The sequence below is a fragment of the Paroedura picta genome, chromosome 5 (assembly GCF_049243985.1).
Source record: "Paroedura picta isolate Pp20150507F chromosome 5, Ppicta_v3.0, whole genome shotgun sequence".
Classification (NCBI taxonomy): Eukaryota; Metazoa; Chordata; class Lepidosauria; order Squamata; family Gekkonidae; genus Paroedura; species Paroedura picta.
In genome coordinates, this window is record NC_135373.1 from 41,562,533 (window position 1) to 41,577,280 (window position 14,748).

General features: G+C 45.1%; 1 protein-coding gene across 2 annotated transcripts in view; it reads right to left on the bottom strand.

Moving 5' to 3' along the window:
- Window positions 1–14,748, bottom strand: part of CSMD2 (CUB and Sushi multiple domains 2) — a 644,506-nt gene that overhangs the window by 298,353 nt on the left and 331,405 nt on the right. For both annotated transcript variants that reach the window (XM_077337490.1, XM_077337489.1), the window contains one exon: window positions 420–532. In XM_077337490.1, coding sequence (XP_077193605.1) covers window positions 420–532 — 113 coding nt within the window. The remainder of the gene's footprint in view (window positions 1–419; window positions 533–14,748) is intronic.

Consider the following 14,748-nt stretch of genomic DNA (forward strand, 5'->3'; position numbering starts at 1 on the left):
TTGGCAGGAAGGTGGGTTAACAGATCTGGTTGGATGGCACCCCTTTCAAGAATTGCCTTTGTTATCACTGCCACGTTCTTCATTTCTTTACAAGTATGCTTGTGTACCTTTGGGAAAGCGGCTTTGAAACGAACACTAGTTTAGTCCCTAAGAAAACTGAAAGTGTGAGAGAAGTTGCTGCCCATAATGTGTCATCCCTCCTTTTAAGCATGTTTTGCTTGCATTCAAACACCTGCAAAACCAGATCCAGCAGGCATGAAATTGTGGAGAAAAGAACAGCTTGAATGCACAAATGTGTTATGTCTCAGGCAGTTCTAAAGGCATGACAAAAAGAGGTCCTTCAGGGGAGGAAGGGACTAGCCTCATGCATTTCTAAAAAGCCTAGGTAAGAACATTAACAAACACAGATATGCAAATACCTTGGTACTGAGCACTGAACCCTTTTTGACGGTGGTTTCCATCTGATGTGAAGTGAAGTCGAAGCCAGTTTTTACTGCTGATTACTGGGGCGGGAAGGTTGGTTCCTGTAAACCTGCAAAAAACAAATAAGCAATAATTAAAATCAAAGGCCTGCTTTTTTGTTTGTTTGTTTTGAAAAATTGCTTTTTTGTGGTCATTCCCCAGGGTCATGGGGCTCAGGAAACTCGGATGAGGAGGATCAAGAATCCTCAGCAGCTAAGGGTAACCACAGTCCCTTAAGTGGTGCTCCATAGTATAAATGCAATTAACAGAGTTGCTTACTTGTAACTGTTGTTCATTGACGTTTTGTGTGTAGGCACACATTGGGAATGTGAATGCGCAGGCTTGCTCCTTGGAACTTCCTTAGCTAAAAATCTCCAAAGAGGCTGCCTGTTCATGTGATCCTAGGGTGGTGTGCCCACCCTCCTCAACAAGGACTCAGTGGGGCAGGTGGGAGGGAATGTGTGCCTGCACACAAGACGTCAATGAACAACAGTTACAAGTAAGCAACTCTGTTTTCATCATCGGTGTTGTCGTGCTGTCCCACATTGGGGATCTTAACAAGCTTAATACCTTAAGAGGGGGGTGAGTCCCTAGGAGAACAGAGTGAAAAACAGGTATTCCAAAGCAAGCTTCAGCTCTGGCTCTTAAATCCACAGCTTAGTGCTTAATGAAGGTGCTTTCTTTTGACCAGGTTTCAGCCTTGCAGATATCCTGAAGGGGAATGCTTCTCAAGAAGGTAGGCGATTAAGCCTGCGCTCTCAATGAATGAGCCCTCAGTTGCAAAGTGCAAGGCAGAGAGGACAATCTGTATGCACCACGAATCGCTGAAACCAACCATCTGGAAATGGATTGTGATGAGGCTCTGCGGCCCTTCCCGAGACCCCAGTAACATGCAAATAATGATTGGGACCTCCTGAACTCCCTAATCCTATCCAGGTAATAAAGTATTGCCCTCCTCACATCCAGAGTGTGCAGTGCCTTCTCTCCGTGTGACTGAGGGTCTAGGAAGAAAGAGGGGAGGGCCACCACATGAGATAGGTGGAATTCAGAAACTATCTTGGGAAAGAATGACTGGTGACTCCTGCAATCAGAATTAGGACCACCCAAGAGGGGAAGACCTTTAAAAAGGAGGAATCCACCTGAAAGGAGGCTAACTAGCCCACCCTTCTCGCAGAACTGATGCCCACAAAGAAGGCTTCCTTCATGGACAGGAAGGATAGAGGAAGAGAAATCATAGGTTCCAAGGGTGGTCTCATTAAGGCATGGAGAAATACCTCCAATGACTACTGAGGCACTGGGGGATGCCGGGGCAGGAACAGATTAGTTAGACCCCTGAGAAAACATTTAGAGAGCTTGTGGGCAAACACTCAAGTCCCCTGAACCTCAACATGGTAAGACGCTAAGGGAGTCAAGTGAGTCTTGACAGATGCAATTGAGAGGCCTGAACTACCCAATTCCCAAAGGTACTGCAAAACCTGGGGTAACGGGGAGGTAAAAGGGTACAGGATGCTGTCAGAACACCACCCCTCAGACTGGTCCTACTTTTATTGATAGTTGTGCCTTGTGGAAGCCTTGTGGGAATGAAGTAATGCCCTCCTCACAGTACTGGGGAAGACTTCCTCCCTGGGTAAATTCTCCATGCCACCAGGTAGAGATGCTCTAGGTCTGGGCACCTCACAGAACCAATCAATAGAATGGATGGATCCTGCAGAATCCAGAGAAAGCGATTGCCAGCCAATGCCATCAGCCTAGTAAACCAAGGTTGATCAAGCCAAAATGGGACAATCAGAATTGCATCCATAGAGTCCACAATCATTTTAGTTAATGCCCTTTGAATCAAAGGGAGCGGGGGGAGTGCTCCTGTCCAAGACAGTTGGAATGCATCCTCTAAGGAGTCGGGACTCAACTGTCCAGCTTGGAACCAAGTGTTCCTAAAAGAAAAAAAACACAAGCAACCCTTGAACATCGGTACCCTGGGGTCCATTGGCTGTAATAGTCAAAATGTTTGCGTTTGGAGTGCCTTGACCATTTGGAGGAGTTGCTCCCCATACATCCTATAAACCTCACTGGGGGAGGTAGAGGTGAGATCCGTCACTGCATCATTGAGCGATGGTTCAGATGCTGTTTCAGGGCTGTTATGAAGGGGAACAGCCTCTAGATCAGCCCCAACGTGAGAGGCCCTGCTGGATCCCAGAGCAGAAGCACTGTCAGGAAAATCCAGGGAAGGGTCATTGGCCGATAAACACTGGGGACTGATCCATAACAGCACGACTCACAGGCCTCCAAGGAATCAGGGAGGCTGGATGGCACTGGACTGGAGTAACCATGGAACCCTTCTCGTCTAAATCCAAGGCATATTCTTGAGTCAAAGGCTCTCGAGGGGGCGGGGTTTTAGCAGGAGGTAATGGCTCAGACAAACAACCTTAAGGGCAGCCGAGGAAGAGCGTGGAGAGCGAGTCTTCTCCTTATGCTTAGATTTCCGAACCTTTCTGGAAGGAGGCTCAGAAGCCAAGCGCTGCTCAGCGATAGTTGGAGTAGACAATGTCTCAGACACCAAAGAAACGGGTCTCTTAGGAGGCTTATTAGCAGTATCAGTAGCCACCACCCATCACACAGATGGAGAGCTCAATCTTGGAACCGACAGTGGCCTCGGAGCCAGCCTGGAAAGGGTTGGCTCTGACTGGGCTCTTATTTATTTTATTTATTCATTATTGTATTTATAGACTGCCACTCTTGGCTTGGCTGGCTCATGGTGGTTTACATAAAAGACATCAAACCAGATAAAAACCCCAGTTCAATCCAATATTGGTGGCAACAATCAAGCAATCTAACATCCCCCATGCCATCCCTCAACCCTCCCAGTGACAGTTGCCATTGTCCTGGTAGATGTTCACAGGCGATGTTTGGCCTAGGGGGCTACAAAGGGAGTGACCTGCCCAGAGGGCTTTTTTCCAGAGCGCTGCCTTAAGCCTAGCAACTCTATCAGAGCACACCTTTGGGGTGAACCTCTAGCACACTAGGCACGTAGTCACTGAGTAAGGCCTGCCCAAACAAATCAAACATCGATCATGCTCATCAGTTAACTGGCATCTTGATTGAGCAGTGACCATACTTTTAAAAGATCACCTTAGATGTCATCATAAAGGCTAGAGAATACGGTGATATACATAGATATTAGAACAAATGACGGAGAAGCAGCTAAGGATGTCCGCTAATTGCAGTGGTGAAAAGAGAACTGGGGAGGGTGGGCACGCTGCCCTAGGATCACATGGCTGACAAGGGGGAAGCCCGCACATGTGCAGTTGGTCGGTCAGGCGCCCTCTTTGGAGATTTTTATTTAGGGAGGTTCTGAGGGGTAGGCCTGCACATGCACAGTCCCGACGTGGGACTGCGCAACAAGACGGCTGATGAACCATTATTTCAAACAATAAGCGACCATCCATGCTTTCAACAAGCTTGATCAGCCTTCTTCTTGTGCCTTAAGAGCAGACTGACACCAAGAAATTCAGTAAATAAGTTAGCACGGTCATTACTATTTCTACAGTCTTTTCTACTTAAAATCCACCCCATATGGACGGCACCATAAAATATAATCAAAATATACACCAATGTCTAAATAGGAATATATTATTTTGTTCAATTCATTTTCATCCAGTCCTTCCTCCATTTTGTCCTGACTATGATAGGCAAGGTAGCAAGACTGACAAGGCTAATGCTATTTTGAGGGTACACAGCTTGAGCTTATAGGCTAACTTCAACTATAGCTGATTTCAGCTATTGTGTAAAAGATTACTGTGCTAAGTAGGATGTAGTAAAGTAGGTAAGAGGGCAAGATGTCTAGCAATGTCAGAGAACAGATGTCCGGGAACATAGCTGAATAAGTAGAACTGTTGATGCAGGGAGATAAGGGGAACTATTTTTAAAAAAGCTTGTTCTTGCTAAGTCTTCAGAAAACCATACATTTGTCACATAAGGGCAAGGTGTATTTACACTTGACAAATTTGCTTATACAAATATGAAGGAAAAATGTATGTAATTGAAAGACATCTGCACATGTCTAAAAGTTATTTGTCACACAGTATAAAAGGTAATGCCCTACTAACTTTGTCACCAAGATCCCCTTTATTGTAATAAAGTTTTGTCTGCTTCTGAAATCTCCCTGTTGGACATAGGCACACAAGCTCAGTTGGATAACAACAACAACCCTCTGAGATAGGCTAGACTTAGAGACAGAGATTAGTTCAAGGTCACCCAGAAAGCTTCACGGCAGAGTGGGGATTTGAACTCGGGTTTCTCCCAGTCTAGCCCAACACTTTAACTCACTCAGTATAAAATAATTGTATCATATATGCTGGGTTCTCTTGGGATTCCTAGAAGTATGGGGCCATTGGTACTTCCATATTCCTCCTTCTACAAGTTAACTGTGTTTCTAATCTCTTCCTGCAATATGGCTGATTGTTTCATTAGGAGATACCTTACATTTGCTTAATGGGTTAGTTGTTTTGTCGGATTGCCCGTATACATAATATTTAAGATTTCTGTTAAAGGTTTCTAAGTGCAGTACCCCCATCTCCACATCTATGTTTGCCCCACAGTCCTTCACTGTTTACAAAAAAATCTCACAATGACCACCACAGCTCCCATGACAGGGCGGGACAGTCATACAAATCATGTGCAGGGGCAGGCCAAACAGGAGAGGTGGAGGGAGGGAGTTGTCCCATAATGTTCCCTCAGGGCATGACTACCCCAAATCTTTACACTGGTTTAAAGCTAGTCGTGGAGTCATCTTCTGAACAATTCCAGTGAATTCAAGATGAACTGTCTTGTTCAGCAAAAGATGTTTTGACTGTTATGATGGGAAAGGACCCTTTTTTTTTGGGGGGGGGGCAGGAAGAAAGGAGGGAAGTACTCTTTGCCTGATAGAATTCATCCTTTCCCAGCTGATAAGAAAGCATGCTATCCCTGTGATGTGCTAACTACTCTTTAGTGGAGAATCCAGACCTGGTGTGCTTAAGCCCTGGGACTTGGTGCTCAGATTGGAAGAGGGCCCTGAGCACATCTGGGGTGGGATCTGAGGGGGGTATTCAGATTTGGGAGTGTGTTAGGGAGCAGTCTCTCCTGTTTTTATTTTTGTGCCATGAAGGATGCCAGAGAGGGATGATGCTAAAGATGGTTGCAGATACACCAGAGAAGGGGCACTGTGCAACTAACAAAAACCAAATAGATCATAGATTGTAAGTACTTAGTTAGTCACTGTTCCTTTGTTTATTTTGTTTAGCACACCTAGATCTGTTCTTGTAAAACCTGGAGTTTCTGCCTCATAGAAATAAAACTGCTGAATTATAATCTGTACAAGTGCCTTGTGGAAGCCTTGCGGGAATGAAGTAATGTCCTCCTCACAGTACTGGGGAAGACTTCCTCACTGGGTAAGTTCTTACCCACCTGCCTTTGCTACTGGGTATGCTACAGTGATACTCCCCTGCAGAGTTGACCTTGGGCGGCCCACGAGAGATAGATTTTAGTGAGGCAGTGGCACTGACAGTCAAAGACAGAGCAAGACAGTGACTCATCTTGCCCCACAAGCTAATGGAGATCACAACGACTGCTTTAGACCTCTCACAGAGCTACAATACCCACAATCTAGTCATCAGGGGTCACAGCAATTAAAACAGGTTACCATAAGGTTGACATTTTGCAGCACAGGCAGAATTCCAATCCAACCCTGAATACAGAAATCAAGCTGTTTCATGGCGTGTATTTTTTTCTTTGTTGAGCAAGACAATCTCTTCAGAGAAGGACACAGAACAGCAGTCAAACATGCACCACAGATAGTTTGGGAGTCCTAAATTGGCGGTGGAAATCTCCATACGACATTAACCATCGCATTAGCAGCCCAATTAAATAAGAAAACCTCTCCAATCTGCAGGCGTTAACTGATTCAATGCTACACTTCGACTTTTATTCTATTATTTCAAAAACTTTTATTAAGTAGCAGGCAATAATTAGCAACCAAAATTAATAACGATAGCTAAATAGCTAAAATCATCACACATTCCGCCGGAAACAAATGTTTACCTAATACTCATAGGCACCCTTGGAAATTGAGGAATATCAGAGCAAAATTAACACCCTTAACTAGAACAGAGCAAACAACATTAACATGATAAGAGCCATTAGCGAATGCAATTACTTTTAACAAGAGTCCGTTTCAGACATTTTATGAGAGGCAGGGTCATATTAGTTTTAGCGCTATTGATAGCCTACATCCAACGCTGCTTTGCAAGAATGAAGGGATTATTGTTATTTTCTGTGAAGTCAACCATGTGGAGGCGGCTTCTGTCCCGCCTTTAAGAAATACTGCACAGATCATGCAGATAGCAAGATAAAGCTTCATTCTTCTTATCTGGGATCGGGGAGGCCAAATTAGATGTGACAGGACACTTTTTACAAGTCTCGTTCCTTCCCTTCATCTTGGCCCCCAGACTTGTCAATTGAAAATCGGTACCTGTGCTCTGCCGCCACTGTTTGGTACCAACTAGCCTCGTTCCGTAGGATCGCCAAGAGTCGGACTCGACTGAACGGCTAATGTCAGCAGCAGCAGCAGCAGCAGCAGCATTGTTAAGGGAAGTGGCATTTCTTTTTCCGAAATCAACTTCTTTTACGCCTATCCATTGATTCCTCTTATCCTTGTTTTCTCTTTCAAAGAAGGAAATTTCCTTTTCATTTCTCTTTGAATTCTCTTTGTAGTTTTCTGCCACATCACATGGTGGTGTTCCATACATCTTTTTGTAACTTCAGCCCTTTCACAATACGGTGATGTTCTAGCAGGGGGATAGGAAGGTTTGGGAACCTCTGAGAATCCATTTTTGCACCATCTCCCTTCCGGCCCCTCCCCTGTAGGCACATTTCCCGAAGCAATTGTTTCATCTGTTTTGTTTAAGAAAGAGGTGGGAGAGAAGTACCAAATATTAACCTCAGTTTGTGTCACAGTGAAAGATGCTTTGGAGAAGTCAGTTCTTTCTTTCTCAAAACGAAAGCCTGCATTGCATTCATTTCCCCTCTCGACTGAGGTGATTCTGCCACATGTATGGAATGTCATTAATGAGATCTGGCCCAAGGGGATACTATCAGGGGGTGGGGGTTGGTGTTCTTTTTTTTAAAGGAGTTTGCCTATTAATTAGCCTAATTGCTTAGAAAGCCGTATCCAGCTGACATAAATCTGTGTGTACCTCAAAACCCCACTCCAAACAGCTTGGGGAGAAAACAGGATGCAAAAAGAATAGCTCAGGTTATAACCACCATCTGTTGATCTGTGCAGAAAACTATGCATTTCAATTTTTTTTTTGCGGGGGGGGGGGAGACACACAGCTTAGGACTAGGCTAAGCACCATGTTTATTCGCATTACACTTCATGTTCTATGCTGGTTGTTCAACAACACGGGTTGCGCTGAGTGGGAAATTTCCACTTGTGCTAGAGTTCGCAACATACATGCAGAAACGCAAGAGAAAATACCACAGTAACTGCTCACGCTAAATCAATCATATTGTACCCACACCTGGATTTCCACTTGCATAAGAGATTGTGCAACCAGTTTCTGGGCACAGTAAGACATAGGGAGGAAATCACTGGGTGTCGCACAAGAGCCTGCACAAGTATAACAGTGGTGAGTCTATTTCTGCACATTGATGGATCCAAGCAAGTATTGGGTGGGCACCAGTCAAGAAAGTTGGATGCTGTTCATTCTACATATTCGTCCAAATTCCTTGTTGATAGGAATGTTCCTTGGAGAAAGCTTTCTGATCCAAGTTGTCCGTGTTGGGGATACATCTTCATACCCTTTTCACTTATTTGCCATTAATCCTCAGATGTTTTAAAGATGGGGAAGATGTATTGGGGTATTACTATTGTAGAAGTCTCAATTCGGCTACATATCAAGTAAATACGATATGAAAATCTAAGGAGAATGCCGAATGGAATCATGCATGTAACAAACCGACAGAGCAAAGACGAAGCATAATGAGAAATACTCATCCACCTCAAATTTATCGATTATCCAGTCAGTGAACTTGGTTTTGGGCACAAGGCTTCTGTGGTAGGGGCCTAAGATGCATGAAAACACCACCACCACAGAGTGATTCCATCGCTAATGATAATTAGAATACTAATGCATTAAAATCCTACACCTTTCCAAAGAGAGAGCTGATGCCATATCTCTGTAGGACAGAACTGCATTAAAGGTAAAGGTAAAGGTATCCCCTAGGCAAGCACAGGGTCATGTCTGACCCTTGGGGTGACGCCCTCCAGCTGCTGGGATCGAACTCCCAGCCTCATGGGCAGAGCTTTCAGACTATATGTCTGCTGCCTTACCACTCTGCGCCACAAGAGGCTCTAGAACTGCATTACTGGGAACCTATAAGTGCAGGATGCCAGCTGAGCAAGGAGGTCCACTTATAGTACTTCTGGGGTTGCAATATCAGTCAACTGCATGACGGGGACAAAACCACAGTTCACAGTGACTGTGCCCTGTTTGTTTTGGGTGGTGCCAAACTGCCCCTCCCTGCTCGAGAACAGAATCTCACAGCCTTTGTATTGTTCTGTGTGGCAAGGAGGTCGACCACGGGGGTTCCCTGGAGAGTGAGAATTGGTAGCAGATTCACTTTATGGACTATTCATGAGATAGAGTCCCTGCTATTCTCAGTCTGTTGGCTTCTAGGTTTAGTGCTCCAGGAATGTCAATAGCCTGGATTTAAGCACTGATCCTCAAAACTGTTAACTAGGCTAGAGTAGCCTCTTGACACAGGTGTCTGTATCCTGTGTCCCCTCGCTTGTTGACATAATACATAGTAACGTTATTGTCCATCTGGAGCAGGATGGAACGGTCTCATAGGATATCTGAAAAACAGCTAAGGGAATTATGAACTGCCTACACCTCCAGCAAGTTAATATAAAGCTGTCTCTCATCTTCTGCCCATTTACCGTGTTCACACAAGCCCTCATAGACAGATTATGCATGGGCTGGAATGCCCGTAATGGCAGTGACAGGGCTTCAGGGGAAATTGCTGATTATGCTCGACGTTGCTGCCCTCCGAGCCCTGGCCTGACCCAGGCCCTTGGAAGACCCACGTTAAGGAAACGCGGATTCTTATGTGATCCTGGGTCTGCCGCGGGCACATGCAAGGGCTAGGTCAGGCTAGCCCAGTGCATAATGGAAGGAGCAGGGGCTTTTGGGCCCAGCTCCTCCCACAACCTATGGTGCCTTTGTAGGGACACCTCTCGCCCCTTCCAGTTCCGCGGCTCTATGGAGTTCACAAAGGTGTTCCCCCACCCCCACCATGGTCGGAGAGCAGCATACTTCTCCCCACAATCTTGCAGTGGGGGCCCCATGCCCCCGACCCCCCCCCACTGACGCTGCCGCGGAAGCAGAGACCTCCTGGGGCTTCCGGCCCTGCGTTTTGTGCATGGGCCATTGTGTCGGGGCAGCCAGCGTATGCTGGCGGAGCCCCTCCCCTGCACACATGCGAGGAACAGCGGGGCTTTTTGCCCTGCCGAAATGGAATGGCGGCAGCCTGGCATAGCTGCCGCCGAGCATAATAGGTCAAAGTGAGCTCCTCGACCTAGGAGTGAAGCATTTGTGGGAAGAATGACTTCATGTTCAGGAACCCCAAAGGAGATGCCTGGAGATAAACTGTCCTGAGAAAGCCACCATGACAGAAAGCGAATAACTTGTCTGGGAATTCCATAACGAAGCAAGACCAAGATCTGCAAGGGTCTAGATGTGTACTCTAGTAAATGGCAGAACTGTTGTCGTTGAGACAAAAGATGAAGGATATTTCGAACAGATTGGAACTGGTTCTATTTAAATTGGCCAGCTAACACAGAGATGTTCATACTCTATTGGGAGGAAAGAAATGTTTTTCCCTCTACTGAATCAAACAGCACGCCTATAAATTGCCTTCTTTGAGATGATATTAAATGGGATATTTCCCAGCTGACAAGAAGTCCAAATCTTCGGCAGGTCTCTGAAATGAGGGAACAATGTCTCATTAATTGGTCTTTGGAGTCTGCTGCCACAAGCCAATCATCCAAACAGGGAACTGCTACTTCCTCTCCCCTCACAGGTAAACATAAATGGACAATAATTGGAGCTAGGATACTGGGATGTAGGATAGTGGGAACCTACAGGGATAATCAGTAGTCCCTCTGGTAAAGATGGGTCAAGTTGGGACTATCCCAGAAATGTTGCAGTTTGCTTGTTTCTCTTGATTGCCTCATTGTTCTTGACAGAGAACTATATCAAGGCTTCTACTTGGTCTCTGCAGGAAAAGTGGTTGACCTCAACCAGGCATGATGTCTGAGGTCAATGGAACTTGCCTCACCACGAAGTGCATAATTTGAAGAATCCCTCCCTATCTGTGGGAGTAGAATAGTAGCCACATCAGACCTTGGGATGCATCACTTCCATAACTAACAAAGATGGTGAATGATGAGTAATTAGATAATTGAAAGGTTATTTAATTCTATGGAAGTGCAACTCTTTTGGAAGTAGGTTGAAAAGATGTGGATTTTTGACACGGTGCTTGAGATCTTATGGACCTCTCCACCTGCACCTGCCAAACTATACTCCTTAGGGAGAGCATGCCTCCTAATCCAATTATAGGAATGTTTATGGGCACTATTACAGTTAGCTCATCTGGAAACGTTAATTCAAATTAGATTTTATATTGTATTTTAAATGTTTATGTGCTTTTGTGTTGTGACCACAATATGGTCATGTTGACCTGCCCTCCCCAGTGGCCAATTATTGGCCTGGAGTGGGTGGGAAGGGGACGGGAAGATGCACAGCTATGCTTCCCAACCATATTCTGCACAATTCTGTGGTTTCTTGAAGCCTAAAGAATGTTTCAGGGGTTTTTCAACAGTAAAAACGTTGAGAGAGGCTGCTCTAAATTCTCCAGTACTGGGAATGCTGTAATGCCAGGAGAATCCAAATACAAGCAGCTTTTATCTTTTGTTTGTGTTCTGAAGCCACAAATTCAGTCTCCAGTGACTGAGCCATACAAATCATTTGTTCTACAATCATCCAGGGATCTTCTGTAGGGGAAGCCGATGATTGGTCTCCTGCCTCATCATCTGAGCACCATTGACTGTGAAGAGGTGGCAATGGATGATATATTTGGAGATGCCTTAGAAGTGTATGAATCTTGAGGACTTTCTCCCACAATGCTGCCTTCAACTCCGACATTCTATTCCCTCTAGGTTTAGGGGCAAAGCATCAGCAGCACTTACCAGTGGGGACATTGTGCTCCTCACCCAGAACAGACGCAGGGTAATTTTCACTTGGCAATTAGTACATTTCTCAAAGAGTGCTTTCTGACATATAATTAGATCAAGTTAGAATCATAGAATAATAGAGCTGAAGGGAAATCATGGGTCATCTAGTCCAACCCCCTGCACTATGCAGGACACTCACATCCCTATCACTCAACCACTGTAACCGGCCACTCTCTTATGCTTTCACAGAATCAGCCTCTCCATCAGATGGCTATCCAGCCTCTGTTTAAAAATTTCCAAAGATGGAGAACCCACCATCTCCCAAGGAAGCCTGTTCCACTGAGAGATCGCTCTATCAGGAACTTCTTCCAGATATTTAGATGGAATTCTTTTTACATTAATTTCATCCCATTGTTTCTGGTCTGTCCCTCCGGGACAAGAGAGAAAAACTCTGCTCCATCCTCTATATCAGTGGGCCCCAACCATAGATCAGTCGGTACTGGGCCGCGGCTTCTACTTGTCCTCCTCCCCAGCTGCTGCCTCGGGGGCTGCCTTGCCACTCTGCCACCGGCTCACCTTTGGTGCTCTCCAGCAGCTGCCGTGGCTGGGGCTCCCCTTTGGTGTGGCACTGCGCAGCTGGCAAATCACCCCGTTTTGAGTCTGCCATGAAAACAATAGAGGGTGTCACCCCAAGGGTCAGACATGACTCAGTGCTTGCACAGGGGATACCTTTACCTTTTTACCACCCTCCCCTGAAGTCTCAGTTGTTGTTGGTGGTTTTTTTTTTTAGTATTTTTATGGTTGAGATTCTCAAGATCTACATTTTTCTGCACCTTTCCCTCCCTCCCATGGGAAACAATGGGGGACAGCTAGGGGCATCTTGTTCAGAGTCCCATAGAACTGAACTCCCTCAGGAGGATCTACGGTATATAAACATTAAAAATAAACACAAAAAAGCACAAGATTTGTTTCCCATTACTAAAAGGCATGTTAAAAGGTTATATGTGGAAAGAAAAGAAAACATCTATTTACAAACAAAACAGGGCTCTTGAGGCCGTACAAAATGTATCATTCAGTATCAAAATATTTGTAGTCTTAGCAAAGTAATGTTAACATTACAAAGGACTTGGGGGGGGGAACTATAGAAGCAATATGATATCATCATACAAATTATATTTGACAGAGTACAGCAGTCCATGGCAAACAACAAAAAAGTGGTCAAAACTAACTTGCACTGTTTCAAAGTGCCAGTGTAATTCCTAACCAGCCAGCTGTGAACAAAATCCCTGACCACATTTATCTAAGTCAGGGCAGGCCAAGCAAGGCTCTCAGTTGCTTTACAAAATCGAAACAACTGTTTTACATCCCTCAGAGAGGCTGGGTGCTAGGTCACACAGAAGTCCTGCCCCATTTCTCCTGGACAGAACAGCTGCCTTCCACGGCTTTGGGATACACACAACCCAATCATCATTTGGGACACACACAACCCAAAGAGAATTAATGTGTTTGGCTTACTTCTGACTGTAAACAAAAGAAGAAATTTGGTATCAAAGCCCATGTGTCCATCCACATCTGGACCATCAACTGGAGAGAGGCAAGGATCAGATTTGCCCAGGCAGCTGCCACAGCAAGCATATCACTTCAAGATATGAGTTTTATGGTTCTACTGGTAAGATGACTGCTAAGGCCTTTCCACCCACCACCAAAGATGACGGAGCTGACGGAAAGGCTGATTCTGTAAAGTTTCAAGGAGGTGGCAGGTTACAGTAGATGAGCAATAGGGTTGTGAGTGTCCTGCATAGTGCAGGGGATTAGACTAGATGACCCAAGCAATCCCTTCCAACTCTATGATTCTATGAAAGGGTTCAAGAATTGCAATGAAGCTTTAATGATAAGGAAAACTGTAATTACACATCTGGACAAATTAAATGGAAGCAGCTGCTTGGCTCAAGCGCCTGTTTAGGTATGTGTAGTTTTCCTGCCTTATTTTACTGTGTGTTTATAATTCTATAATGGGGTAGGACTGTGAATGTTTCCAGAGGGGACTAAGTTACAAGAAACAAAGATCTCCTGGCATTATAGGTCTTCTTTCTGCTCCTACAAAGTAAATAGATAAGATGTTATTGCAGTATGAACCTCCTTGCTGTCTCCTGGCTGCATCAAGTAAATTTGGTGAGCATAAGACACATGCCAGAAGAAGCCCAGTCCTAGGTCCCAACTAGAAATGATGGTGTTCTCAAGTTAGGGTTAAATTTAGGGTTAAATCTTCTATATTTATAAAATCCATAGCTCAATCTAGATTGGGATTGCAGTTCAGGGGAGAGTAAGGTTGCCTTTCCTCCCTGTGCCCTTTTTAAGAGCCCAAATGGTATGCTTTTACATCCCGTGGGGGAGAAAAGATGCTACACAAAGAGGCCAGTGGAAAATAAAATACAACTGAAGGAGTGGTCTGTTTAGCCTAGAGAGGAGACGACTGGGAGGGGATCTGATAACCATTTTCAATTATTTACAAGGCTGCCATGTAGAGGATGGAGCAGAATTGTTCTCTCTCACCCCAGAGGGACAGACCAGAACCAATGGGATGAAATTAATTCAAAAGAAATTCCATCTAAACACCCGGAAGAAGTTCCTGACAGTTAGAATGGTTTCTCAGTGGAACAGGCTTCCTCGGGAGGTGGTGGGTTCTCCATCTTTGGAAATTTTCAAACAGAGGTTGGATAGCCATCTGACGGAGAGGCTGATTCTGTGAAGGCTCAAGGGGGTGGCAGGTTACAGTAGATGAGTGATTGGGATGTGAGTGTCCTGCACAGTGCAGGGAGTTGGACTAGATGACCCATGAGGTCCCTTCCAACTCTATTATTCTATGATTCTATGAGTGCTTAGGGTACCTGGGAGGGGTATATTGCCATTACTGATGTGAAGCAAATAATGAGATACATCAGCTCATGTAACAGTCACTGCGATCAGATAGACCGTTTATGCACTGGGAACTTCACTGCCCCACCCCCTTATCA